Source organism: Maylandia zebra, linkage group LG3 (genome assembly GCF_041146795.1).
Source record: "Maylandia zebra isolate NMK-2024a linkage group LG3, Mzebra_GT3a, whole genome shotgun sequence".
Taxonomy (NCBI): Eukaryota; Metazoa; Chordata; class Actinopteri; order Cichliformes; family Cichlidae; genus Maylandia; species Maylandia zebra.
This window is the reverse complement of record NC_135169.1, coordinates 16,393,172-16,418,687: the sequence shown is the minus strand read 5'-3', so window position 1 is coordinate 16,418,687 and position 25,516 is coordinate 16,393,172. Positions and strand designations below refer to the sequence as shown.

The 25,516-nt window shown below is 38.6% G+C and overlaps 1 protein-coding gene and 1 long non-coding RNA gene across 4 annotated transcripts in view; both read right to left on the bottom strand.

The window, feature by feature from the left end:
• Positions 1 to 6,390: 6,390 nt before the first annotated feature.
• LOC101482912 (butyrophilin subfamily 3 member A2) overlaps positions 6,391 to 25,516 on the bottom strand; it is a 165,633-nt gene continuing 146,507 nt past the window's right edge. The window contains exons 1-7 of one of the 3 annotated variants that reach the window (XM_024800548.2): positions 16,563 to 16,672; positions 12,169 to 12,259; positions 11,631 to 11,972; positions 10,510 to 10,788; positions 10,307 to 10,426; positions 8,654 to 9,186; positions 6,395 to 8,541 (exon numbers count right to left, since the gene is read on the bottom strand). In XM_024800548.2, the coding sequence (XP_024656316.2) occupies positions 8,527 to 8,541; positions 8,654 to 9,186; positions 10,307 to 10,426; positions 10,510 to 10,788; positions 11,631 to 11,972; positions 12,169 to 12,250 (1,371 nt within the window). In that variant the 5' untranslated portion in view covers positions 12,251 to 12,259; positions 16,563 to 16,672 and the 3' untranslated portion in view covers positions 6,395 to 8,526. Of the gene's footprint in view, positions 8,542 to 8,653; positions 9,187 to 10,306; positions 10,427 to 10,509; positions 10,789 to 11,630; positions 11,973 to 12,168; positions 12,260 to 13,455; positions 13,897 to 16,562; positions 16,673 to 25,516 lie in introns of those variants that run through there. The other 2 variants (XM_076880211.1, XM_076880206.1) reach the window with 2 other exon arrangements.
• Positions 22,597 to 23,734, bottom strand: LOC143416995 (uncharacterized). The gene is made up of 3 exons (XR_013097231.1): positions 23,666 to 23,734; positions 23,469 to 23,580; positions 22,597 to 23,388 (listed from the first exon to the last, which is right to left on the bottom strand). It is a non-coding gene; the product is annotated as an uncharacterized LOC143416995 (long non-coding RNA).

Here is a 25,516-nt window from a genome sequence, read left to right as displayed (position 1 = left end):
CACATGGACACTTTGCAGGAATTCTTCACCAGGTTAGAGAGTGCATACTTGACTTTAAATCGTGTAAAATGTGAGTCTGACAAAGCTGTGGTCTAGGAAAACAAGTAGGTCAAGAGCAAGTGTGCCATTTGGTACAGGAAAATCCAAAATGGCTTGAACCCTGGCTTTCAATTTCTGGGTATGTGTGGCTACTATCCTGCTTTCTGCAAGTTGGGCTTTGTTGGTTGTTCCTTTAGCTGATTTGTGAAGTCCTGCCGACACTTTTGTGTGGACTTCTGGATGTCAGGAGTCATTTGACTCAGCCAAAGCCCGGCTGTGCAGTGCTCCAGTGGTGGCTGCTGCTTATTTTTCTTGTGCTTTCAAGCTAGAGGTGGATGCAAGTTCTTATGGTGCAGGTGCTGCACTTCTCCAGGAGGCTGCTCACCCAGTGTGCTGCTTTTCAAAGAAATTCAATACACATCAGAAGAATTGCAGCACAAATGAAAAGGAAACCTTAGCATTACTTTTAGCACTGCAACATTTCCTGTCTCCCATGCGCAATAACATCAGGGCCTCATGCATTGGTCCATATTGCTGCAAGATTTTAACCTTGATATTTATCATCATATAATCGTAGAGGGGCTGATAATATTGTGTCAGATGCGCTATGCCATGTAGGAATTTAGGTTGAGCATTTCTTCAGGGGTAGAAATGCTTGATTTTAAATCGGGGGTGTTATGACCCAGGTCATAATTTTGTTTATTGTTTTCACTCCTGATGGTGGCATTGTTAATTTTCTCTCTCTCTTTTTGTTTCCTTATGAAAGTTCCAGGTGGAGGCTGGCCATCGGTTGAATGAAGCTCCCTGTAAATTAGGACCAGTGTAGCTCCGCCTACTTTGTGCAGATTTATGTACTGTGTGTGATGAAGTTCCTGTATCTAGAAGAACTAGATTAGTTATTTTTCTATATATTGTAAATATTGTAAATAGACTATTTTGTTGATTGATCTGGTAGCTATTTTTGTAGGAAGCTTATGGCTTTTAAAACCTTTTCTCCTGTTTAGGTTAGGGAGACAAATGAGAGGCCTGTATTATTTTTTGGATTTTCAAGAAAAGAAAGTTGGTTCGGTTTCCTTACTTGAATTTTTTGTTCGTTGTTTTGGCCGTGCCCAGCCTGATGTTTCCTACCTTCAAAGATAAATAAAATATTCAGTTGCTGTAACCATATACGTTTTTGTAATAGAGAAGACATTTAAAAACCTTCTATAGAAAATAAGTTTATTTAGATAAGAAAAATTAATTTTAAGTATCTAGCATATTAATACAAATGCATTTTTCCCAATAAGAATGTGTCTTTCAAAGAAAATGAGATTTAGAGATAGAATGACAGACCACTTTTAATAAATTAATCACCTAAATTTTTTTACATTTTCTCACCAAAAGTGTTCTGTCAGTCCGATTGCTTGCTGGCAGTTTTGCTATGTGGCTCAACTACATGGAAGGTAAACCTTTTATTGAGAACTAAGTACATTATGAAATCAACATCAGATTGTTTCTTCTTTATTCAGAATGAGGTGTTACTTGGACACTTGGATAATGTCATTTGGACTGAAGAACTGTAGTCAGATTAACAAACAGTTAACAAATAGGGTTAAGGTAGTCAGGACTGAGTGGACCACATTAACAGAATGTAAAATAGCAAACACTGAGGATAGCTAAAAATTACTCAGGAATCCCATACACCCATGGGAACCACGAAGAGACAACTAGGATAAAAGGTGATTTTAAAGGGCAGGGGCTATCAATTTTGGCTGCATGTTATAAGTGTCTCTCTCTTGCTCAAAATGAATCTGTTTTTACATTTGTCTTCCCAATAGACTGTGTTGACATCATACGTTGTCGCAGATTTTAGTATACAGTTGCTTTATTTAATAGTGGACTCGACTGAGGATTTCCACTTAAATATGAGAATACTCTTTACCTCCTAATTGTTACAGTAACACAACATTTAAAAAATGTATATAAAAAAAAGTCTTGGTTAAATGAGGACAAGATCAAGGCTCAGTTATAATACACCATTCTAAAATTAACTACATGTTACATAGCTTAGTCAGATTTGTTTGGAATTGCATCATGTAAAGGTGCCACCAGCTTACATGTTACGAGACCAGAGGTCTAGCTGAAAAAATACTAAGACTAACAGGACTAATAGTAATAGTCCTACTTTCCATTATGCCAGCAGCCAGTTTTTAAAAGCTCATACCTAACACTCTCATACCTTAGTCTATCATACTTTTTTAAACACAAAGTTGTTGGAATATCATACATATCTGCCTGTTATCGACTGAAATAAGGCTCAAAATCCTCAACCCATATAACAAAGATAATAAAACAGGGTCTAACCTACATTTTTTCAGTTATATTTCAGTCTAATTTTAATACAGCAGTAGCAATAAACCATGGAGCTCACAGCTCTTTGCAAGAAACTGTGTGAGTACTTTTGTCTTCTTGTAAAATGTAGCAATTTATTCATAAAACATTAAACAATTTACAGTTTGAATTACATATAGGGAGGCAGGATTCCTGTTTTGATAATAATATGTTGTTTGATGGGGTTATTTACAGACATAATGTTTGGAATAAAAAGTCTAAGACACTTTTGTGTTTTCTTCATCTCTACAGTTACAGCTTTTTTGTTGTTGCTGGTTTTACAAATTGACTATAACTACACACATGACAGATGTAAGTTATCATCAACTTAAAAAACCCACAAAAACAAAAAAACTAAACAGAGACATAAAGGCATAAAGAAAAAAAAGAAAGAAAGCAAGTCATTAAATATTATTATTCAGTGCTAAACAAGTTTTTAGGGTCAGTTGTCTACATATGTGTTGTTGATTTCAAATTATCACTATATTGTCAAACTCATTTCTTTATATTTTAGTATCATTGTTATTACATTTCAAATACAGCTTTTGCTCAGATTGTTCCCACTGGACTTCAGCTCTTTGAATATAGCTCCCTCTCAATTAACTGTGAGGGTCTTAATCCCGAAACTGGATGGACTGTAAAGAGGAGACGAAAGGGAGAAGTCAGTGCATGTGTCAGTAACTGGGTGACAACAACTGCGTCTGTCTGCGCCATCAAACCTGTTTATCTCACAGAAAGTGGGGAATACTGGTGTGAGAATTGAAACGAGAGGAGAAACACTGTCAACGTCATAGTCGCTGGTAATATGCATTTATGTAAAAAAAATATTTTTGATAATTAGCTGGAATAAATCTAAGCTGAAATGTAAAGGTAAATTAAAGAATAGAGAAATTATAGTAAAACTAAAACAAGCGGGAGAAAAAAGGTGCTCTATCTGGACAGGTATACTTTGCTACCTTTCAGAGCTGCCTTAATTCCTTTTTTTTTTTTTTTTTTTTTTTGTCCCGTTTGGATCTATAGCCATCAGAATTGTTGTCTTGAGGCCAAGAAAGATGCCAAGCGGATTTATTTTACCAAGTGGATCATCATGGCCTTGCCATATTAGTCCATTTGGTTGACCTTTATTATAATTATGAATTTATTTTATTTTCAGTTGCAAACGGGACAGACATAACTGTGGGATAGGACAGGGGGAAAGAATGAAAGAAAGAGGGGGAGAGAAAGAAAGAAAACCAAAGGGGGGAAGAGACGGTGAGAAGGGGGGGAAGAGAGAGAAAAAAAACAAACAACAAAAAAAACTCCTGGGTCACCTGTATGGAGAAAAAAAAAAAACAGAGGAGACAGCAAACAACAAAGAGCAACATAATAATAGAAAAAAAAAGCACCATCACAATAAACTAGCTAGCAGTAGATATCAATAGTTACTAAATAATAAACGATATTGTGCAGCACGCAGGATAGACAACGCACAGTGTGCTTTGAGGCAGCAGCCAAGAAAGCTGTAGTCCGCGTCTGTGAATACCCGTGTGTACACCTGTGTGCATACCTGTGTGGATCAGCATGCTTGCATTCCAAAGGTTTCTCCATGTAATGATCTGCTAGGGAGTGTGGGGAGCCACAGCCCTGTCCTTTATGGTATCAAGCAGGTATGGAGGAGATCAAAACTCCAGACATCCAGAGGCCCCCAGAACACAAGAGACCAAGGAAGACCCACAGAGGGGCAGCTGCGCCACTGTCCCAGTAAGAGCTAAGGAGAGTCCCAGATGAGGGCTCATTCAGCAGCCGCGGAGCAGAAGCCAGGGGGAGTTGCAGTGACGCGCCCGTGAGCTCCGCCGGCAGCCAGCTGTGCCTGAGTGACCGAGCCCCAGGCCAAGAGGCCGGGGGCACCCCACCTCCGAAATGGCCCGAGCGAGCCCCAATAAGCGGCCGCCAAGGAGTGAGCCGGTGTGTACCTGGACGCCCACCCCCAGATACAAAGAACCACCAATGCACCGACACCTGAGGGAGTCCGCCACCGGCAGGGGAAGTGGTGGTGGGTGGAGATAGGCCTCCAAACCTTGGAAGGCCCGAGATGTCCCCAGAGAGGTGGCGTCTGATACCCAACCTGACATATAGACACAGACATACAGGCACACACAGACACAAACATCCATTCCCACCCTCATGCTCTCATGTGCACTTCACACTCAACCGACGTGGAGACAGACATAAAGAGACGCTGTATACACGATCACACTCCCCAAGCGTACTCTACAAACCGGGTCTAGGTACCCTTGCCCCTGGAGGGGGGAACCGCACCCAGACCCAGGTGGTGTTACCCTTTTCCCTGCGGTGGGGAGAGGCAGACTCCGCAGCAGCAGGGAGGCCCCACACCCCAGACTGCAGCCGGACGGCCAACTCCTCCTAGCCCCCCCGCTCCAGCAGGCCGCAGAGAACGGGGGTGAGAGAAGACTCCAAACCTACCTCCACCCGCTCATAGTAGTGTTGATGCATGTGTGTTCTAAGGTGCAATTAAATTCCTAATGGGATAGATTTCAACAAGGTGCTGGAAATATTCCTCAGAGACTTTGGTCCATTTTCAATTCAGTTCAATTCAATGTTATTTATAACACCAAGTCACAACTACAATTGTCCTAAGGCGTTTCTTATTGTAAGGTAAAGTGGATTTGTTTGATGTGAATGTGAAATTTCCATTCTGCAACATCCCAAAGGTGCTCTGCAGTCTAAAATGCTTTGTTACATGGTGTGTTGTCCTGTTAGATGGATTCATCATACAAATAAAGGGATAGTCATCATCAATACAAAAGGTGTGCCAAGAAATTATTCCACACACTATTATACTGCAAGCAGCATGCAAAACTGCTGATACAAGGCAGGATGGATCCCTCTATCTAGATATCACAGAAGAAATTAAGAGTCATCAGATCAGTTCTAATTTTTGTGAGCCTGTGTAAATTGTGGCCTCACTTTTCCTCGTCTTAGCTGATAGAAGTCGCTTCTTTTTCTGTAGCCCATCTGCTTCAAGGTTCAGTGTGTATTCAGAGATGGTCTTTTCTATAGCTTAATTGAAATAAGTAATTATCTTGTTACTTTTGTTTCCCAAACCACTTGAATGAGTCTGGCCTTTCTCCTCTGACCTCTGGCATTAACAAGTCTTTTTTGGATCAGTCTCTGTAGACCCCAAATATGTTTGTGTTGGTCATGACCCAAAGCATAGTCAAGCTCACTTAAATCACATTTTTTTCCCTATTCTGATGCTCAGTTTGAGCTTCAGGTAAACTTGGCCACTATCCAGTGCCTTTATACACTGTGTTGCTGTCTTGTACAGTATATAACAATAATCAAATCACTTAAACTAATCTAAAAAAAACATTTTCTGAGCTAATGCTGAGATTGTTCTTATCTTATCCCCATGCTCTGAGTTAATGATAATCACCCAACAGGAAAGCAGAGCAGCTGGGCATTGAGTGGAAGTATGATGTAACTCAAAATCCTTCTGAATTAACCATCTAACAGGCAAAACTGAGCAGATATTTTAGCAGATATAAATTCCAAAATCAATTCACACTTTGGACTTTTACCCTTTTTAGTGTCCCTGCTAGAATTTTCACCTCTTAGATCCAATTTTCTGAACTGCTCATCTCACAGAAGACAAAAGGGAAGAACCCAGAGTCTCTTTTACACCCCATTTTTATACCTGTTCACTCTTTCTCCCCCCCTTTCCTACTGGGCATCACATCTTCACATTTTGGAAATCCAATCAAGTTGTTGACATTTTATGATCCGCTGTCCACCACACATCTGTCACTCTCTGTCTGTCTGACTTACATGATTTAACACAAAGTTTGTACTTTTTAAACCTTTGAAATCAACTCATTGCATTTTCTTTGTTATTCTTAACATGAAGAATTTGAGGAACATTTTAACTTGAACATTTGTTGCAGCATAATCCCTCTTTGTTTTAAATACAAAGGGATATTTTCTTTAACCTTTTTAAAATCTGTTAATTAACCTTTTTTAATTTTTATTTATTTATTTATTTATTTTAATAACTTATTTTACTGAATCATACATTTTGTAGTCAGACATTTTCTAATATAATTGGCCCCAGGCTGTCACTTTCACCCCCATCCTGCACCACACACACACACACACACACCAAGGTCAGATTCTTGGTGAAGCCTGTTATTAGAAACACAAAACTGCCACGGTTGAAGCTGCTCATGAGCACTCACACATTTCACCACAGAACTCAGACATTAAAACAGTTATTTCTATTACTCAAACTATGTTTGTCATTAATATATTGATTACATTTGTATTTTATTTATCTTGATTAAGAATACAGGGAGTGCAGAATTATTAGGCAAGTTGTATTTTTGAGGAATAATTTTATTATTGAACAACAACCATGTTCTCAATGAACCCAGAAAACTCATTAATATCAAAGCTGAATGTTTTTGGAAGTAGTTTTTAGTTTGTTTTTAGTTTTAGCTATTTTAAGGGGATATCTGTGTGTGCAGGTGACTATTACTGTGCATAATTATTAGGCAACTTAACAAAAAACAAATATATACCCATTTCAATTATTGATTTTTACCAGTGAAACCAATATAACATCTCCAAATTCACAAATATACATTTCTGACATTCAAAAACAAAAGAAATCAGATCAGGTGAACAAGGAGGCCATGTCATTAGTTTTTCTTCTTTTATACCCTTTCTTGCCAGCCACGCTGTGGAGTACTTGGACGCGTGTGATGGAGCATTGTCCTGCATGAAAATCATGTTTTTCTTGAAGGATGCAGACTTCTTCCTGTACCACTGCTTGAAGAAGGTGTCTTCCAGAAACTGGCAGTAGGACTGGGAGTTGAGCTTGACTCCATCCTCAACCCGAAAAGGCCCCACAAGCTCATCTTTGATGATACCAGCCCAAACCAGTACTCCACCTCCACCTTGCTGGCGTCTGAGCCTGACTGGAGCTCTCTGCCCTTTACCAATCCAGCCACGGGCCCATCCATCTGGCCCATCAAGACTCACTCTCATTTCATCAGTCCATAAAACCTTAGAAAAACCAGTCTTGAGATATTTCTTGGCCCAGTCTTGACGTTTCAGCTTGTGTGTCTTGTTCAGTGGTGGTCGTCTTTCAGCCTTTCTTACCTTGGCCATGTCTCTGAGTATTGCACACCTTGTGCTTTTGGGCACTCCAGTGATGTTGCAGCTCTGAAATATGGCCAAACTGGTGGCAAGTGGCATCTTGGCAGCTGCACGCTTGACTTTTCTCAGTTCATGGGCAGTTATTTTGCGCCTTGGTTTTTCCACACGCTTCTTGCGACCCTGTTGACTATTTTGAATGAAATGCTTGATTGTTCGATGATCACGCTTCAGAAGCTTTGCAATTTTGAGACTGCTGCATCCCTCTGCAAGATATCTCACTATTTTTGACTTTTCTGAGCCTGTCAAGTCCTTCTTTTGACCCATTTTGCCAAAGGAAAGGACGTTGCCTAATAATTATGCACACCTGATATAGGGTGTTGATGTCATTAGACCACACCCCTTCTCATTACAGAGATGCACATCACCTAATATGCTTTATTGGTAGTAGGCTTTCGAGCCTATACAGCTTGGAGTAAGACAACATGCATGAAGAGGATGATGTGGACAAAATACTCATTTGCCTAATAATTCTGCACTCCCTGTAAAATGCTTAATTATTATGAAATGCATGAAAGCTCTGTTTTAGAACTTTGATCACTTTTACTCACATAAGTCTGACTATTAAGACCTTCAATATCTCTTAGCTGTGATGATGAGGCGGCCAGGGGGGGACTTCAATCTCATTCTACCCCAGGTCTCACGACAATACAGACATATTTTCTTCTTCCTCTCACAGTGTAATTCTTACTTACACACAGACAAAAGATTTAAAGGATCACAAAAATGTTGATACATTTTATCATAACAAACTCTCCTATGATAAAATACAGTAAAACTGCATTTCTTGTTTAAATGTATATAGTATAAATTTAAAGCAAACAAATAAAGAAACATTAGGCATCACATTGCAAAATGACAACAAGAGAAAAAAACAGCAAACTCCATATTTAATTTGTCGTGTTACTCTGTCCTTTGCTGAGGGAGAAAAGCAAAAAGAAAAACGGGTCAGGTTTATAACTGAAGACACAACACGACAGTTTGTACGTGTGATTTTAGCAAGAAATATATACAAGAAAAACTTACACACCTGTTCATTGTTTCTCGCTTGTTTCTCTGACAGTTTCTTCTTAATCTCTTCTATGTCTTCCTGTTTCTTTCTCAAGTGTTTAATAATTTGTTCCTTGTCTATTTCTAGTTTTCCCTTTCTTTCTGTCATTTGGATTATAATGTTCTCGGTTTCCTCCATTAGCTTTTCTGTCATCTTTAACAGTTCTTCATGTACTTCTGTTCTCTTTTCCAGGTCAGTTTTTTTATCTTCACGCTTATTCATTTTTTTCTCTTTGTCAAAAGTTGGGGCTTTGTCTTTCTCCAACTTTTTCTTGACCTCTTTCATCTCTGCCTTGTCCTCCTGCAGCAGTGTGTTGAGTTTTGTTCTCTGGTTCTTCAGAGATGTCTTCTGCTCCATCAGTTTTTCAATGGTTTGTCTGACATGTTTTAAATCTTCCTCCTTGTTCTGCAGCTCATCTTCAAGTCTTTTCTTTTCCTCACGTTCTCTCTGTAATTTTTCCTCCATCTCTGTTTGATGTGGTTCATTTTCATCCTCATCTTGTTTGCTGATTTCTGTGTGATAAAATTGCAGGAATTTACTATACCAGTAATCAAATATAAATGGAAATAAACATTAAACATTTGAAGCATTACTATAGAGTCTAGAACAAAGTCTTCTTTTGAGATGGACTGACTTTCAGATGTATTTCAAAATTCAGTGAAAATAGATGTTCAGAAATCACAAATGAAGGATATTTAAAATAACATTAGATGTACTGAAACTGCTACATGTGAGTCAGAGAGGTTTGGCCAATTTTATTCAAAATCACATCTATTCATGCATATCTAATTTTCACGTTTAATTTTCTTTCACTGCTTTGTTTATATGAGTAAACGAGTGAGAACATGACATTTTGGTCGCAATTCCTACAACAAGGATGAAGCACAAAAAGTTTTCATTTATATTGTTGCTATAACTATAATTTTACAGTGGGTGATTTCCTCAAATATTTTTACCTTTGCCCCCAAAATGTCTCAGTCATACTAGAGGAAAACAATAGGAAGGCAACTTCCTCGTGTGGAATTTCTACACATTCAGCAGGTGGTTGTGGCAACCAGGTGTTCTTCTAGAGGTTGATGGTGTTCTATACTCCACTTCTGATCACAAGGGAATTGCACAGGTTGCTAATGGGATGCAAACTGGATGTTATAATGATATGATATATGATATGATATAATCACAGTCTGACTTGAAGTAAGTCCAGTTACTCAACCCGTCCAGTTACAGACGGGCAACCACTTGCCAATAATTAACACTTAGTTTATAAATGCAGACAGAGAGTCAAGATATTGCATTCAATCTCAGTCAGTCTGCACTGATGGGAACAATTCTGCATGTCTTAACACATCTCTTTACAACACAGGACACAGGGTTATATTCCTTTATAAAAGTAAAGTTGCTGAGAGCCTCCAATTTTGCTAGTAAATCGCTGTAATTTCTGCAGTCTCCATCCACTGTTTTCCCTCGAGCGCCTTTAACATAACTGTTTATGTGTTTGTGTCATTTTTATTTGAATCACGTTTGTACTTCTTAGCCCTTAATTTTAAAGGCAGTTACACTAAAACCAGACATTAAAAAGGCCTGATGATAATTTAAGGTTGGGGTAAAAAGTACAATGTAGTTTGAACTTACTGGTTTTCTTTTGTCCACATTTCCATATTAGGATTACTGCTGTCCCGACGCTTATTAAACAGACAGCCAAGTTGATGGTAATGTGAACAGCAGTATTAGACTGGACCATGAAGAGATCACCTGTAAATACAAGGAGACAAAATGTTCTAGATTCTACTTTCTGTAACTGAAAATTAATGTGAGTCATAAAAAAGCATTTCTACCTGAAACATGGATTTGTGTCTCTTTGATTTGACTGATATTCTTCTGTTGAACTTTGCAGGTGAAGCTGTAGCTCTGTCCTTTCTCCACAGTCACTTTACTGCTGACAGTATAGAGGCCATCAGAACCTCTGACAATCTTTGTAGGTTCAACAGAAATGGGTTTTCCCTCACTGTACACCCACAACATCTGAGGCTCTGGATACCAGCCATTAGATTTACACTCTAACACCATTTCATTTTTGACATTAGTGAGTTCTATGACTGGTGAGGAAACTGAACCTACAAAGAAAAGAATGAAAGACAAAATATTGAAATGTAGTTGCCAAAATATATATCTAAAAAAAAGATTCTTAAAATAGTTACAGTTCGCCCAAATGTCTCTCTTTTTGACCTTAACTCAAATTGTCCTTTTAAACTTATAGAGAGGCACAATGCTATGTGACATCAACTGTGCCAATCTAACTGGTCAAATTTCTAATAATCTTACTTATTTATTCCATTTTCTCTTTTCAAAGTTCCTGTATATAGGCTGAAATTAACTTGTACCTATCCAAGTAGTTCTTTGTCAAATCAGCTTTCCTCTGGTTCATCTTGGTAAAAGGGCCTCCTTGGCTGAAGTGTTTTTCTCATGGGGCCAGATACCCCTCAGTTGGCAAAAAGCCCATTTAGTGGGTGCACAAATCCCCTGTGATTCTAAGTACTTTTGTTTTTTGTTATGTATCTCTCTTATTTGTCCAGTTGTACTGCTTAATAACCCAGCTGCTCCATGTGCTACACTGGTCAGGTTGTGTGCCCTAATGGCCAGAAAACCAGAATGCCAATGACTCTGTAGTCATTCCCCTGTCATGTTCATGTCAATATGCTCAGTCCAAATATCTGTCCAGGAAGTATTTTCTAGCCCAAGTAAGAGCTATTTTGGTTACCCAGAATGATTGCACTTCTATTCTCAACTCATATGCCTCTGTGAATGATCCACTTTCTACTGGAGCTGACCCAAGTGTTCCTTTATCCCTCTTGTCATTCTGAGTGCCCTTTGACCTTCAATATCTATGTTGCTTAAAGTCTTTCTTCACATCTAAATTGCAAAGTGAAGAAATTAATCTGAATTAAATGAAACTTACCTACAGCAAGCGTCACCACAGTTTCTGCATTAAATTTAGGTACAAGGCATTTGTATGTTCCTGCATCAGAGAGTTGCACTGTGGAGAGTTTCAATGAAACGTCTCCACACTGCAATTTGTTGACAGAGAGTGATGTTCTTCCTGTGTACAAAGGATTCTGCTCAGTCAGAAGCTCCACACCCTCTCGCCTCACATAGACAGATCTAGGTTTGAGGTCAGTTCTGGACCAATCCACAGTCAGGTCAACAGCATCCACAGCAGGTTCCAGATGGCATGGCAAAATGATGTCATCACCAATCATGGCCACTACTGGCTGAGTTGGACCAATCATTTGATGCTGACCTAACAAATTTAGGGACACAAACAAATTCTGCAGTTTAGTAATTGTGAAGATCAGTCTGAGCAAGATATGTAATTGATTTATTTAACTACATCAACATAAACTGGTGCTGTTACAGTGTGTGTTTCCATCATCTGTGAAAGACTACAGGTAAGAACTTTAAATTGTGTATTTTATAAATGTTTGTGTGCAACTTACCACCACAAGTTTGTGTTAGAAAAAGGAGGACGGCAACAACATGATGCAAAACCAAGAGATGTTTATTCTTCATAGGACTCATTCTAGATGTCTGCAACAAAACAAAGGGGGGGGGGGCATAGCAACACACACCTTTTTATATTAAGCCATTCTCTGATAGAAAAAATGAAACAGTGAAAGACTGATTTGTAGACTGTCACGGTAATATCACATTTGAAAAAATTATTTAATTATGTTGAATTTATTTTTAATCATTTCGAAATGCGCTCCTTTCCAGGAGTAACAGTAACAAGAGAGATCAAGACCATTGCAGGAAATCTGGACATTCAATTGAAAGACAAGCTGGGAATTGTTGACTTTTTTTTCTTATCTCTTGATGAGAACTACCATGTCATCTGGACAAAGCCCAGTTACTCATCTTTACGAAGTCATTATACTACAAGCAAAATAACAAAAGCACTTTTTACTAAATCAAAGGTCTCCCTTTTTTTTCTCCTTTGTGCAATATTTTAGCAGATGTGCAATTTTCATAGCCCTTCCACCCTTATTTATTTATTATTTATTATATTTGAGTGTACATAGTGTTTATGTATTTCTTTCTTCTTCTTTTGTCTTTTATTTTCAAACCCTGTGGTCTTGTTACATAATTTAATGGTGCAAGTAACTATACAATGACAATACAAGTTCTACATCTAAGTCTGTGAAATTTAGCACAAAAGTAAGTTTTTATTGATAAACAGTGATAAAACATTGGTGATTTTTTTTTCTGTCCCATTTTCATTGTCTGATTCCAACATCTACTCTTACCAGTAACTGCTTATAAAGAGATCAAAATAATAGAGGGATGAAAGTTGAGAGACAAGAGACACAAGTAACATTGAGTTCAGTATATCCATGAGGTCCTCCTCAACCAATAAGCTGTGTCTGTGCATAGGTCATGGTTTCTTTTGTCCTGTTTGCAATTAATAGACTTACGGTCTATAAAATGCTGATAGAAGATAGGGATTTTGTTTCAAATTGTAAACTCTTGAAGTAGCAACTAATAACAGCATGTAATTAAAAGTACACATTTTAAATATTTATGAATGTACAAGTATCCAGAAATAATAATTATGTTACTTTCGCTCCTTACAGCACTCTTTGTGCCTCTGTTAACTGTTAATGCTAATGGGATCAATGTGATTTTATGTATTATAAGCACCTACTAGAAAACTGAGGCTAAGTAATCTAAATAAATACAGAAGGAAAAGATTACAGTTTAGCTTTCTATGGTAAAAGTCTACATACCTGTCGAACTGCTCAAAACAGTCACCAAAGCTCAAAGAAAGTAAGTTGTAATAAAACTATGTGCACTCTCAACCCAACCCTCTGTTAAACAATAACGCGTGTTTACTTTATAGTTACTGATATCAAAGGTCAGTTCTTTTCATAAAGTGAGGACGGGTTGGAATTTTGTTAAACTTTCAATTTGATTCATTTGTTCATTTAAGTCAAAGCTGTGTTTTAACATGATGAATGTGCTTCAACATCCTACATGCTGTGAATTCCTTGTTTAGGAGTTGTGAACAAGGACATTATGTCCGTGAAAGGTGTCAAATATAACTCACTGTGTATAGTGCATACAGCTTTCTTGGTGTGTGTATTTAAGAGCAGCGCTTCAGTAATTGGATGACCCATTTCATCAAATGAAATGATAAGGGTGTAAAAAAATTGTTACATGGTATATTTGCATTGGGTCTTTAAAATGTTTCTCTCTTCTGAGTGAAAGAGCTTCAGCTCTCTCACGGCATAACTGGCAATTTTAAATATTGGTGTGTGGTTTTTAAAGAGAAACACTGGAATATCACTTTCCACACGTGCTGTCTGGTTAGCTTTTAATGTGCTTGAATTTGCTTCATTTAGAGGACAAGCCAGGTACATATACACACTAACAACAGTTTTTCTTTTTGAATAAGAGGCCATGCTTTGGCTTAAGCACCTCTTCAAACATACATCAAACATATCTGCTAAGATGATCTTTTTCACCCCATTAAATGATCAGTGCATATTTACAGATTTACATGCTCTCTCATACACACCCAATTCTCCCAACCCCCACCAACACACACACACACACTATTGGGAAAATATATTTTCTAGCGCTTATTTGCCGTGTATTTTGTTTTATGCATTTAATAACAGGTCAGTATATTAAAGGCCGTCTTTGAGTTATAAACTGTGTCATAGGTCATTAGAAAATTGTGCAGAACAGGATGTACTCAGGATGTGTCATAGACTATTATAGGCAGTGTTGGGGAGTAACGGAATACATGTACCGCCGTTACGTATTTAAAATACAAAATATGAGTAACTGTATTCCGTTACAGTTACCGTTTAAAAAGGTGGTATTCAGAATACAGTTACTTTGTTGAAATAAATGGATTACACTGCGGTACTTTCCTGTTTCATATTGTCGCGGGTCAGGACTGTTTGGTTTTGTTTGACAGCTACGTTCTTTTGTTCCAGGCGGCAGCGTTGCGGTTGCCATGGTTACAGGGGGGCGCTCTGCATGTTTCCTTGGTGAGAGAGCGCCTTTTCGTTGTTGTTGTTGTTGTGCTAAGCTAACAGGCAGAATGCTACAAGCATAGCTCTAAAGAATGTAGCCTCATGGGTAGTGTAGTCCGTGTTGCAGGGAGAATGGACTGCCATACACGTTATGGGTCTGTGAGCGCGAGGAGGGAGAAAAAGGGGAGTGGAAAGGTACGAGTTGTCATCGAGGAAAAACGGGAGCTGGAAGCATGTAAATATAATAACCACTTCAGCCAAGAAGAGAGCCTGACGAGCCCAGTTGTAAGTAAGCTATTAAGACTCGACTGTACGCTGTGTTTGTGCTTTCCTCCGAAACAATAAGTTCTGTTGGAGCAGCCTTTCAACGCTTCTCTCTGTCTCTCGCAAGCAGAGTTGACCCACACAACAAAGTAAAGCCATTTTTCGGCTACAATCCCGACAAGGAACCCGTATTAGTCAGAGGTCCCTTTACTACAGTTCAGTGTCGCGGACCTTCAGTAATAGTAATAAACCACACAGCAATAGTACATTCACGTAGTTGTAAAAAGCATGATAATATGTTAAGTAATCCAAAGTATTCAGAATACATTACTCTCATTGAGTAATGTAACGGAATACGTTACAGAATACATTTTGGGGCATGTATTCTGTATTCTGTAATGGAATACATTTTAAAAGTAACCTTCCCAACACTGATTATAGGCCTCATATTAAGAACAGGAAACAGCAAGGAGAGAGGCAGTTAAGATAGATTTTTAAGTAATTGTAGAAGATCACCAAAAAAGGAATCATATCTAGCTGTCTCTAACTGTAACTGATGGATGATAAATATACTCTGCTTACGCATGAAGAGGCCTGAACCCTGACATATACAACTGTGTATCAAAGTGCTTCCTCTTTGAGATCCACCGGACCACGCTTTGGGCGGTGTCGTGTGGATGTCCCACATATATGTACTAAAATAAATTATTGTTGTTAACTGGACCTGTTCTGAGTATTGGTTGTTTGTTCTCAGCACATCAACAAAGAATCGAGACAACACACACACACACACACACACACACACACACACACACACACACACACACACACACACACACACAAAGAGATCCATTTATCTCTTTCCCCCAAACACAGACACACATCACATATTCAAAGCCTGGATGTTTCAGATTCAAATGTATACATATTTCATATGTTCTGTTGTGTATATCTTTTGTTGGTGAAGTTTTCCGTGTTGGTGCAGTTTGCATAATAAATGTGCTCATTGATGAATCAGACGTTGATCTAAAAATAGTTTCACACACACATCCATATAAATCACTCTTGGGACGCCCTGGTGATCACACGGCTCCAGAATATAAGTGGCAAAAAGGCAAAAAGGCAAGAATTTCATGCATTAGCCTACAATGGAAAACAGTAAAAATGTAAAATATCACTACTTTTCTTTAAAAAATGCTGACATGAAATGAACGGGGCATTTTTGTGTTGAGAGAAACTATACAAAAAAATAATAATCCAATCAAATTTATTTTGTTTCTCTTCTTTGACATGTCCAAGAATCGAATCACCTCCAATTTCTGCTGTACAGACTCCATTGATTCTTTTAAAAAGCAACTGAAGACATTTTCATATAAAAACTTTTTCAACTAATTTGTTGTTTTTATGTTGCACGAATCAGCAGCAGTCTCCCACACAGCAAAATTGATATGGCACAGATCTGGCCCACACAATGTGCTTGCCAGAGGTGGCAGACCAGATTCCTACTTGTTCTCGGACTCAAAATCAAAAGAAAACCAAAACAAACAAAAAAGAAACCAAACAAACAAATAAACATAAAGACTTACCACAGATAAAGACCCTAGACTCAGACACAGTGATCCAAACTAATCCAAAGTGTCGCTGTTAAAGTGAAATGAGTCACTGGAGCCGAGCAGGAAACAAAAACTGAGACAAGTATCAACCAGTTACTGCAAAACAGACACTCCGGTTGGACCAGTTTCTAACGTTCATTGCTGCACATTCCTTTATGTTTATCAGATAAACACTGGGCATTACTAACACAGGGATGGCTTACCTTGACTGCATACGGCATCAGATCAGTTCAGATCATGTGTAAACCAAAGAGGAGCTCAAAATGGTTTTGTCATGGTGCTGGGTCATTGACCCAGTGTTTTGTGTTTGGCATTGTGTTTATTATTATTAGCTGATCTGATGTTTAATTTCTTCATGGTTATCTTTATTAGTATGTAGGTTTCATCGTCAGGGTTTCCAGTAGTAGGTTTATTTCCTGTGTCGTTACCCTGGTGCTTTGTTTGTCTCCCTGAGTTTGTGTTTGTGAATTTCCTGTTTTACTTTGAAGGTCTGTGTCTGCGAGCGGGTCTATCCCATGCTTTGCTGTGAGACTGAGCTGGGCAGACATCTCTGAAATCATCGACACACTTTTGTAAAGAGGCTCTATCTTGACAAACCGACCAGATATCTGAAGATTAAACCACTACATTCTCGGCTAAAAAATATTAAAACTATATTTGGTGACACACAAACAGGGTTTTTCAAAGTACAGTTCAGTTAGTTTCCACATGCCGGTTGTTTGTTTGCAGAAATGCCTTCTAAAAACGATGGCCACCAGGCCAAAGCAATGGTTTTGACTCGATCAGTGTTAATCCCGCCCCCGAGTTTAATCGGTGAGGTTGACAGATAAAATTATTTCATGGTGAGACCTGAAGGAGTCAAGTGTGCCAAAATTAATTAATTAAATACACATTAATTAATTATGTAAATGTTCCAATAATTAATTAAATGTGTCAAAAATATTAATTTAATTAACATGTTTAATTAATTATTTAATGGTGTATTTAATTAATTAATTCATTCATCATTGTCAGTCCTGGCATTCCATATGCTACAGCTGTATGTATGAATATGTGTCTCTGTGCTCACAGTCCACCTCTCAGGAACCTGCAGTTCATTTTTAATCTACTTTAAACAGACCTCACAAAAGGCTGATGTGGCTGGTTCAGTAGTCCGATTTAAGTATGATACCTTTGGACAGGGATTAATCTGGTACGTCGCTTCACTGCACTCTTATGTATTTTCCCCACACCTGAATAAAACATACTGATATTTACAAATAACAGATTCAGCTGATGAAGCCTGACTCAATCCTGATTCTGCGATTCTGCGATCTGGCTGCGATTAAACACTTTACTGGAAACTTTATTAACTAGTAACTTTATCAGTCATGACAGAAGCTAATATTTCTGTGCTAACATCGTTTAACCAGTAACAGCTTTACTCCAATATAAGCTAACATTTACACCGTAACTTTAAGCTAGCACCATAAAGACGGTAAAACGCGTAATAACATCTACAAATGCATCTTAAAGCTGTTATATTAGCACTCGGTGTATTACTAACATAACCACATTAACATTACTGACACTCGCTGACTTTTAATAGTCATTCTATAAATGCTGTCCGTTTAAATGGTCTTACCTGTACACACTGCATATCCACCGGATTCCAGTCAGAGTGGATTCTGGAGTCTCCCACGCTCCTGTTAGTGATCCTCCATCTGGATGGATGAGAACAACCTTATGAACAAACTAGAAGGTAGAGAAGGTCCCTTCTGGCCCATATTTATGGAAATGATTTCTGATAATAACACCCAATGTATTGACTGGTAGCATCCGAAGTGGGTGCATGGTAATATAAACCCAACAGATTTAAAACAATATCATGTCAGTTTCTTTTCTTTTCTTTTTTACATATCTTTTAGACATAATGCTCATATAAGAGGCTGTTCTAAAATAGACACAATTTGCAGTGTGGAGGCCAATCCCACTATCGAGAGTAGAAATGTAAGCACATAATTATACAGCATAGTTATCAAAGAAATCATGTTAGCAAGTGCTTAAGATTTATGTAGGTCTTAGCATATGAAAAACCATCAATACTGTAGTATTAGTGATGCCATTAGATCTTGATGAAAACTTTTACAAGTTGTTACAAGTATGTTAAATATACATTACCTGAATACAACAGGATGCAAAGAAAAACCCAGCAAAAGATAAATGACCTCATTTTTGGCTTATGTAAAAACCAAAAAAACAAAAAATGTAATTGATGTAGTATTACAGAGATCAGCAAAGTCTACTTAAATAAGAATAAAAGAAAAAGACACAGTGATGTGTTTAGGAGATCTTTCCTTTTTCTAAGGGATTATTTAGCTTGGATTTTTGAAGCATTCAGGAAATGTGTAAGCAGTCATTTTACTGTACAACGTATCTGCTATAAATTGCACTGTATACTTAATATCAATTATCTGTATAAATGCCGTTTTTTGTAAAAACAATCACTGTGTACCACCATCAGAAACTAATGCTAATATAGAAAGAGATAAATAAATACAAATAAATAAATAAATTGTAAGATATTATGAATTGTTATGCATTGTTAGGTATTACTGTCATTGCAAATTATCATTAACAGGAATTTTATCAAATCATACGTACATACCATGGAGTGTGGCAGAATGTCAGCTCACCTCAGAGGAAAGTAAGTTGCCTGGTCAAAGTCCATTTATAAAATCTTGCTATTGTGGAGGAATGTAAAGACAACAGGAGAGGTCTCAATATGTCTCACTCCAACTTCTTTATTCACAGCTTCACAACAACTCCACATACAAATAGCGCCAAAACCTCCACCCCAGCACTTCCCTTGACCTTGGGTGTGAGTGGAGCCACCTGGTGGTCTGCCACACTATCTCTTTTAATTGCTATCACCCTAGAGTAATTATTTAATACAGATACATGCCTAACCTATGACTTTTTCCTCAAAGTCAAATTGAAGAACTGCTGTAAGCTAATTAAAAACGCACAAAAAGAAAAAGCACACAACCCCCCCAAACACACACACACAAAAAGTAAAAAAAATGTAGGAAATTGGAAGGCTGTCTGTTGTTCAGTCCCATCAACATGCTGATAATATTTAATCTGAGACTGCTATAAATCAGATATGTTGCAGCAACAACATAGCTGCCTTTAATTTTAACTGTGTTTATTGGAATTGACCTTTAGACGACAGGAGGTAAAGCAACACACCAGAGAGAGAATCTTTTAAGAAAATGTGGTAGATGTGGTCTTTGACAGATTATCACAAGAATCATAAAAACTAAATGATCATAAAATTTATAAATGGGAACAAAGAAGGAAAAGTAAATATAAAAGAAAAAAGGAAAAGAAAACTTGGCTGTGAAGGGGGTGGCACAACTTTTTTTTTGAGTTACATACTTTTTCCACATAGGTTTTGATAGATTTTGTGATTGATCTGAAACGTGTGACAAATCTGCAAAACAACAACAAAAAAATCAGGGAGACAGCATTGTAAAAACATAAAAATAGAATATAGAATAGAAAAATACGTAGAATATTAAGATGGGAGGATGAAGACGCACAGGAACCGACAGCACTGGCGGCTTCCTAAACAGTAGAAAAGGGCCTGCATGCCCAACCGTCGTCCCCTGATCGATGATGATGATGATGAAGCTTTATTTGTCACTTGCAGTTGCCTGCAGTGAAATTGGACCTCTTCCAATCATACACACATTACAAAAACATCACACCGGGGAGACAGGTCAGAACAGGTAGCATTAAAGAAAAACAGTGAAACGTACAACATAGTAGGGAAGAGGAGGAGAAAAAAAGAGAACTCCACTCAGACTGAGCTCCTTATAGGGGATCAGTATGAGAACAGAAAACAAAAACTCCTTAGTACAAAAAGCACATAAATGTTCACACTGTAACACCATGAAAACCCATGACAAGCAACAGGGGTAGCTAAATGGGGTTAGAGTAAGCCAATGTAGAAAGCAGCATCGGCTCCTGCAGAATCTCTGGTGGAATCCAGGCGACCCGGCTTCTGCATCAGGTTGGGGCAAGCGTCGGAATGCGGATGTATCTGATGGTAGATCTTTATTTGCAAGTCATTTACTGCAGTGCTGCTCTGATAATGGCTTAAATCTCTCCAGTAAAGTCTTTTTGCCTGATAATAGCTACACACATATTAGAGAAGCATGGCACACAACATCATGGTTAGATCATTGTATCTGCACAGCTCAGAACTCATTAGAGAGAGTTTATGAGCATTAATTAGCATCTTGCTCTTACTGATCATGTGCCTGTATCTCTTTATCTGTATATTTGGGCAAATTGTCTTCGATTAATAATATATTTGAGGGGAAAATTGGTCTAACCTGATTGAGGAGGATCTTCTGGTATATTCTGATAGGATTGAGCTACCAAAAGATGCATTTACATGTTAATTGTAATAATCCCCAACATGCGGCTGAGTTGTGTTCCTTATATGAGAATATTGTGGAGTCCCTACTCATGTCGAGCAGCTCACTGCCTTAGACTAAAATGTATAAAGCTAAATGAGGCTGGAAGTTACAGTGGGATGCAAAAGTTTGGGCAACCTTGTAATAGTCATTATTTTCCTGTATAAATCTTTGGTTGTTACGATAAAAAATGTCAGTTAAATATATCATATAGGAGACACACACAGTGATATTTGAGAAGTGAAATGAAGTTTATTGGATTTACAGAAAGTGTGCAATAATTGTTTAAACAAAATTAGGCAGGTGAATTAATTTGGGCACCACAAAAAAAGAAATGAAATCAACATTTAGTAGATCCGTCTTTTGCAGAAATTACAGCCTCCAAACACTTCCTGTAGGTTCCAATGAGAGTCTGGATTGTGGTTGAAGGTATTTTGGACCATTCCTCTTTACAAAACAGGGCCCTGTTTCAGGAAGCCGGTTTAGAAAACTCAGAGTGAAAAACGATACGCAGGGTTGAGTAATCCCGAACTGTCCAACTCGGAATATTCGGTTTCAGAAAGGCTGATAACAATTAGTTCAGTCAACGCGGAGTTGCTTTAACCCCAAGTGAAGCGCGCGGACGAGGATACATAAAGCCCTGATAAGCGGAGCACAGATTAAGCGAGTCACCATGGAGACGGAGGGAAAGAAGGCAAAGAAGGCGTGATCAATGTATTTTACAGCGCTTGAGGCCGAAATTCTGATGGCAGCATATGCCGATAACACGCAAATTCCGCGGAAAAAAGTAACACAGCCACAGCTGCGAAAGACAGGGAGCATGCATGGCAAAACATAGCCGACAGAGTCAATGCGTGAGTGTTAATATAAACATTGATCTAGGGATTTCCACCCATTTAACACGTTATTTTATCATATGTTATTTTATTTGTTATTTTATACATTTTATTTTGTGATGTGATGTGAGCGCAGGTGCAACCCAACAGGCCCCAAACGTTCCTGGCAGCAAGTAAAAATGAAATATAAAAATATAGTCCAAACAGGTAAGGTGTAATTGTATTATGAGCCACAGTGCTTGGTCTGTTTGTCTGATGTAAATCAATTGCAGTTAGAGGCTACATTAATTTTCTTTCTGTAAGCACTTATTGAAATTATCTGAGCACATTACAAGTAGATATTTGCGTACTCTGTATGCTCAAATGTGGCCCGTTATAGCCAACAGAAAAAAAGCGGAGGCCCGAAAAACAGGTGGGGGTCCTCCACCACCACCACTCACAGAGGCTGAGCAGTTGGCCCTCAGCCAAAACAGTGGGCGCCCTGTGGCCGAAGGCATCTCTGCGGGGACATCCTCTGAGTCAATAACCCCGCAAGACACAAGTGCCTACATAGGGGGTAAATTCAAAATAATACATGATGTGCATACATCCTTTCTTCACAGTCACCTTTGCAGTGCTACTCATTCATTTGATAAACTCTTTACCATAATGGATTATTTTGTAGTGAAGTTATTTTCCTACTGATTTTGCCTTCCCTCAGTCTTGGTTGTCTTTGAGAGCATAATGACAATGAAGTGTAAGGTGATTGGTATGTTTGTTAATTGCCATTTGGTCCCTTGTAAGTTATAAGTGACCTGTATAAACCTCATATTCTATCAGTTGATGGTGGTGGTGTACTGCATCTGGTGCAGCCTCCTGTTGAGCCAGACCAACATGCAGTTGTGAGTAATACTCCACAGATTATATGAGTTTACAGTAGAACAGCAATGTTGTCTATTTCTTTACTACAGGAAAATAATGAAGAAACATTGACAGCTGTTACAGAGGAGGAAGCAACAGAGACACTTTATGAGGTTTACATCTTTTAATACTTTGTGTACAGGAAATACAGGCGACCAATAAAGCCAGTTGAACAAAAAATCTGTTTATTCTTCTTTCAACATGTTGAGGTGATGGGTCAAAAGAAATGATTGTGACATATGGTGTCTCTGACTGCTCTTCCATCTTGTATGTCCGTGGGAGGGTCAGGATGTTCATGGTTTGGATCACTGCTGTTTGGTTCAGAAGGACAGTGTTCTCCTCTAATTGTGGCAATGTTGTGAAGAATCACACATGCCACAATAATGTCACATGCCCTTTCTGGGGTGACCCTGAGTCTTTGCAGGCACTGGAACCGGGCCTTAAGCATTCCGATAGTCATTTCAATTCTGGCTCTTGTCCTGCAATTAGCCAGATTATATCGCTGCTGTGGGCCCGGTTCAGGGTCAGGGTAAGGGGTAAGCAAATAGGGTAAACATGGATACCCCCTATCACCAAGCAAGTAGCCAGTGAACTCTCCTAAGACAGAAGGATACACTTCAGTTCAAATGTCCCTGAAGCAATTGGTCTTTATATATTTTAAAGTATTCTCAACTCACCATGTCCAAATTTTGTGCTCAGTGTACATTCACGGAATATTTGTGAGTCATGGACAGAGCCTGGCCACTTGGCTTCCACATTTGTGATAATGTTGGCAGCATCATATATGATCTTCACAGTGCAAAGAACACAAATTAGCATCCATTACTATAATGAAATAATTTGTTAGTTTGAAATGCTACAGGGAACTATGTACCTGTACATTAATGCTGTGGAAAGACTTCCTGTTCACATAGTCTCCTTCATTTACTAAAGGAGCAATGACTGGAATGTGAGTACCATCTATACAGCCAATCACGCCTGGGAACCCTGAAAATAAATGTAAAATTTAAGTAGTAGTCCAAGTATCACCACACCATAAATTAAGTTTTGGTCCTGATACCTGCAATTTTGTGGAATCCCTCTTTGATGAATCTTGTGGGTCTATGACCGGGGAACACCACAGACGAGTACAGGGGACGTTTCAGTGCAACTGTAACATTCCTGACTGCCCGACAGACGGTAGCCTTGGAAACGTGCTCAGCGTCACCAATATTATACAGAAAGCTCCCGTTTGCAAAAAAACGAAGTGCAATACAAATAATATGTACAGAACTGAGAGCATGTCCGCGATGTGTCACATGTGTAATATATGGCCTGAGGATGTTATTCAAATAACTTATAGATTGTGCTGAGAAACGGTAACGTTCGCACAGAAAATCATCAGGAAATGATAAAATGTCCAAACGCGCTCTAATCACTCTCTCCCGGCGGAGAGCTCTGCGGAGAATTTGGGCTTCACGATCTACTGGCTCTTCAAGGAAGGGGCACGCCATGTCCGACACTTCCTACTGTCAGGTTTCCGACAAAGGGGCGGAGACAGTCAGGGTTAGTTGTAGTAAACCTGCTAGGGGGCAGGTTAGCTTCACGGCGTGTGTCGTCATAGTGACTCACTCAGGCTTCAGCTGAACTCGCTTTGTGAAACCGAAAACCCAGAGTTTTCGTTAACTCAGGGTATACTTACTCAGTTTTTCCACTAAACCGGCTTCCTGAAACAGGGCCCAGCTCTAGTTCATTTAGGTTTGATGGCTTCCGAGCATGGACAGCTCTCTTTAACTCACACCACAGATTTTCAATAATATTCAGGTCTGGGGACTGAGATGGCCATTCCAGAACGTTGTACTTGTTCCTCTGCATGAATGCCTTAGTGGATTTTGAGCAGTGTTTCGGGTCGTTGTCTTGTTGAAAGATCCAGCCCCGGCGCAGCTTCAGCTTTGTTACTGATTCCTGGACATTGGTCTCCAGAATCTGCTGATACTGAGTGGAATCCATGTGTCCCTCAACTCTGACAAGATTCCCAGTCCTTGCACTGGCCACCAGAGATGGGCAGTAACGCGTTACTGTAATCTGATTACTTTCAGGTAACACGTGAAGTAAGGGATTACTATTGCAAAAACGGTAATTAGATTACTGTTACTTTCCTGTAGGAACGCTGCGTTACTGCGTTACTAAAACCGTGATTTTTTTGGGAGAATGTCTCATGACAGTGACGTAAGCGAGTACAACGTTCGTGACAACAGCTGTGTGCAGATCAACAATGGATAATATATCGAGTGTGGGAGAGAGTATGAGTGTGCAGCATTTAAAGCGTGGAAGTACTGACCTTACTTTGAGTTTGATTCCATAAAAAGTGACAAAAAACATTTGTGTCCGTTGTGCGTGGGAAGAAAGCTTCTTTTTACAGCGAAAAAAAACCCCTAAACTTCCAAGCAAGCAATGTACAGAAAATAGGTTTAAATGTTAAATAAATTTCTTCCAGTCAGAGAATGGTGCATATAATTAAATTTTTGCTTGATGCATAAAGTTAAAAGATTAAAACTGATAAAACAAGTTTTAAAAAGACACTTTTTCATTTGATTACATTTTGTATGATGGATTATGCAGAAAAAGTAGAATTGGGCTGAAAGATCTATCGCTTTATCACCTATTCAGGTTGTAAATTGTGTTTTTAAAAGTAACTAAGTAATTAATTATTTTTGAAAATAAGTAATCAGTTTGGGGAAGTAAT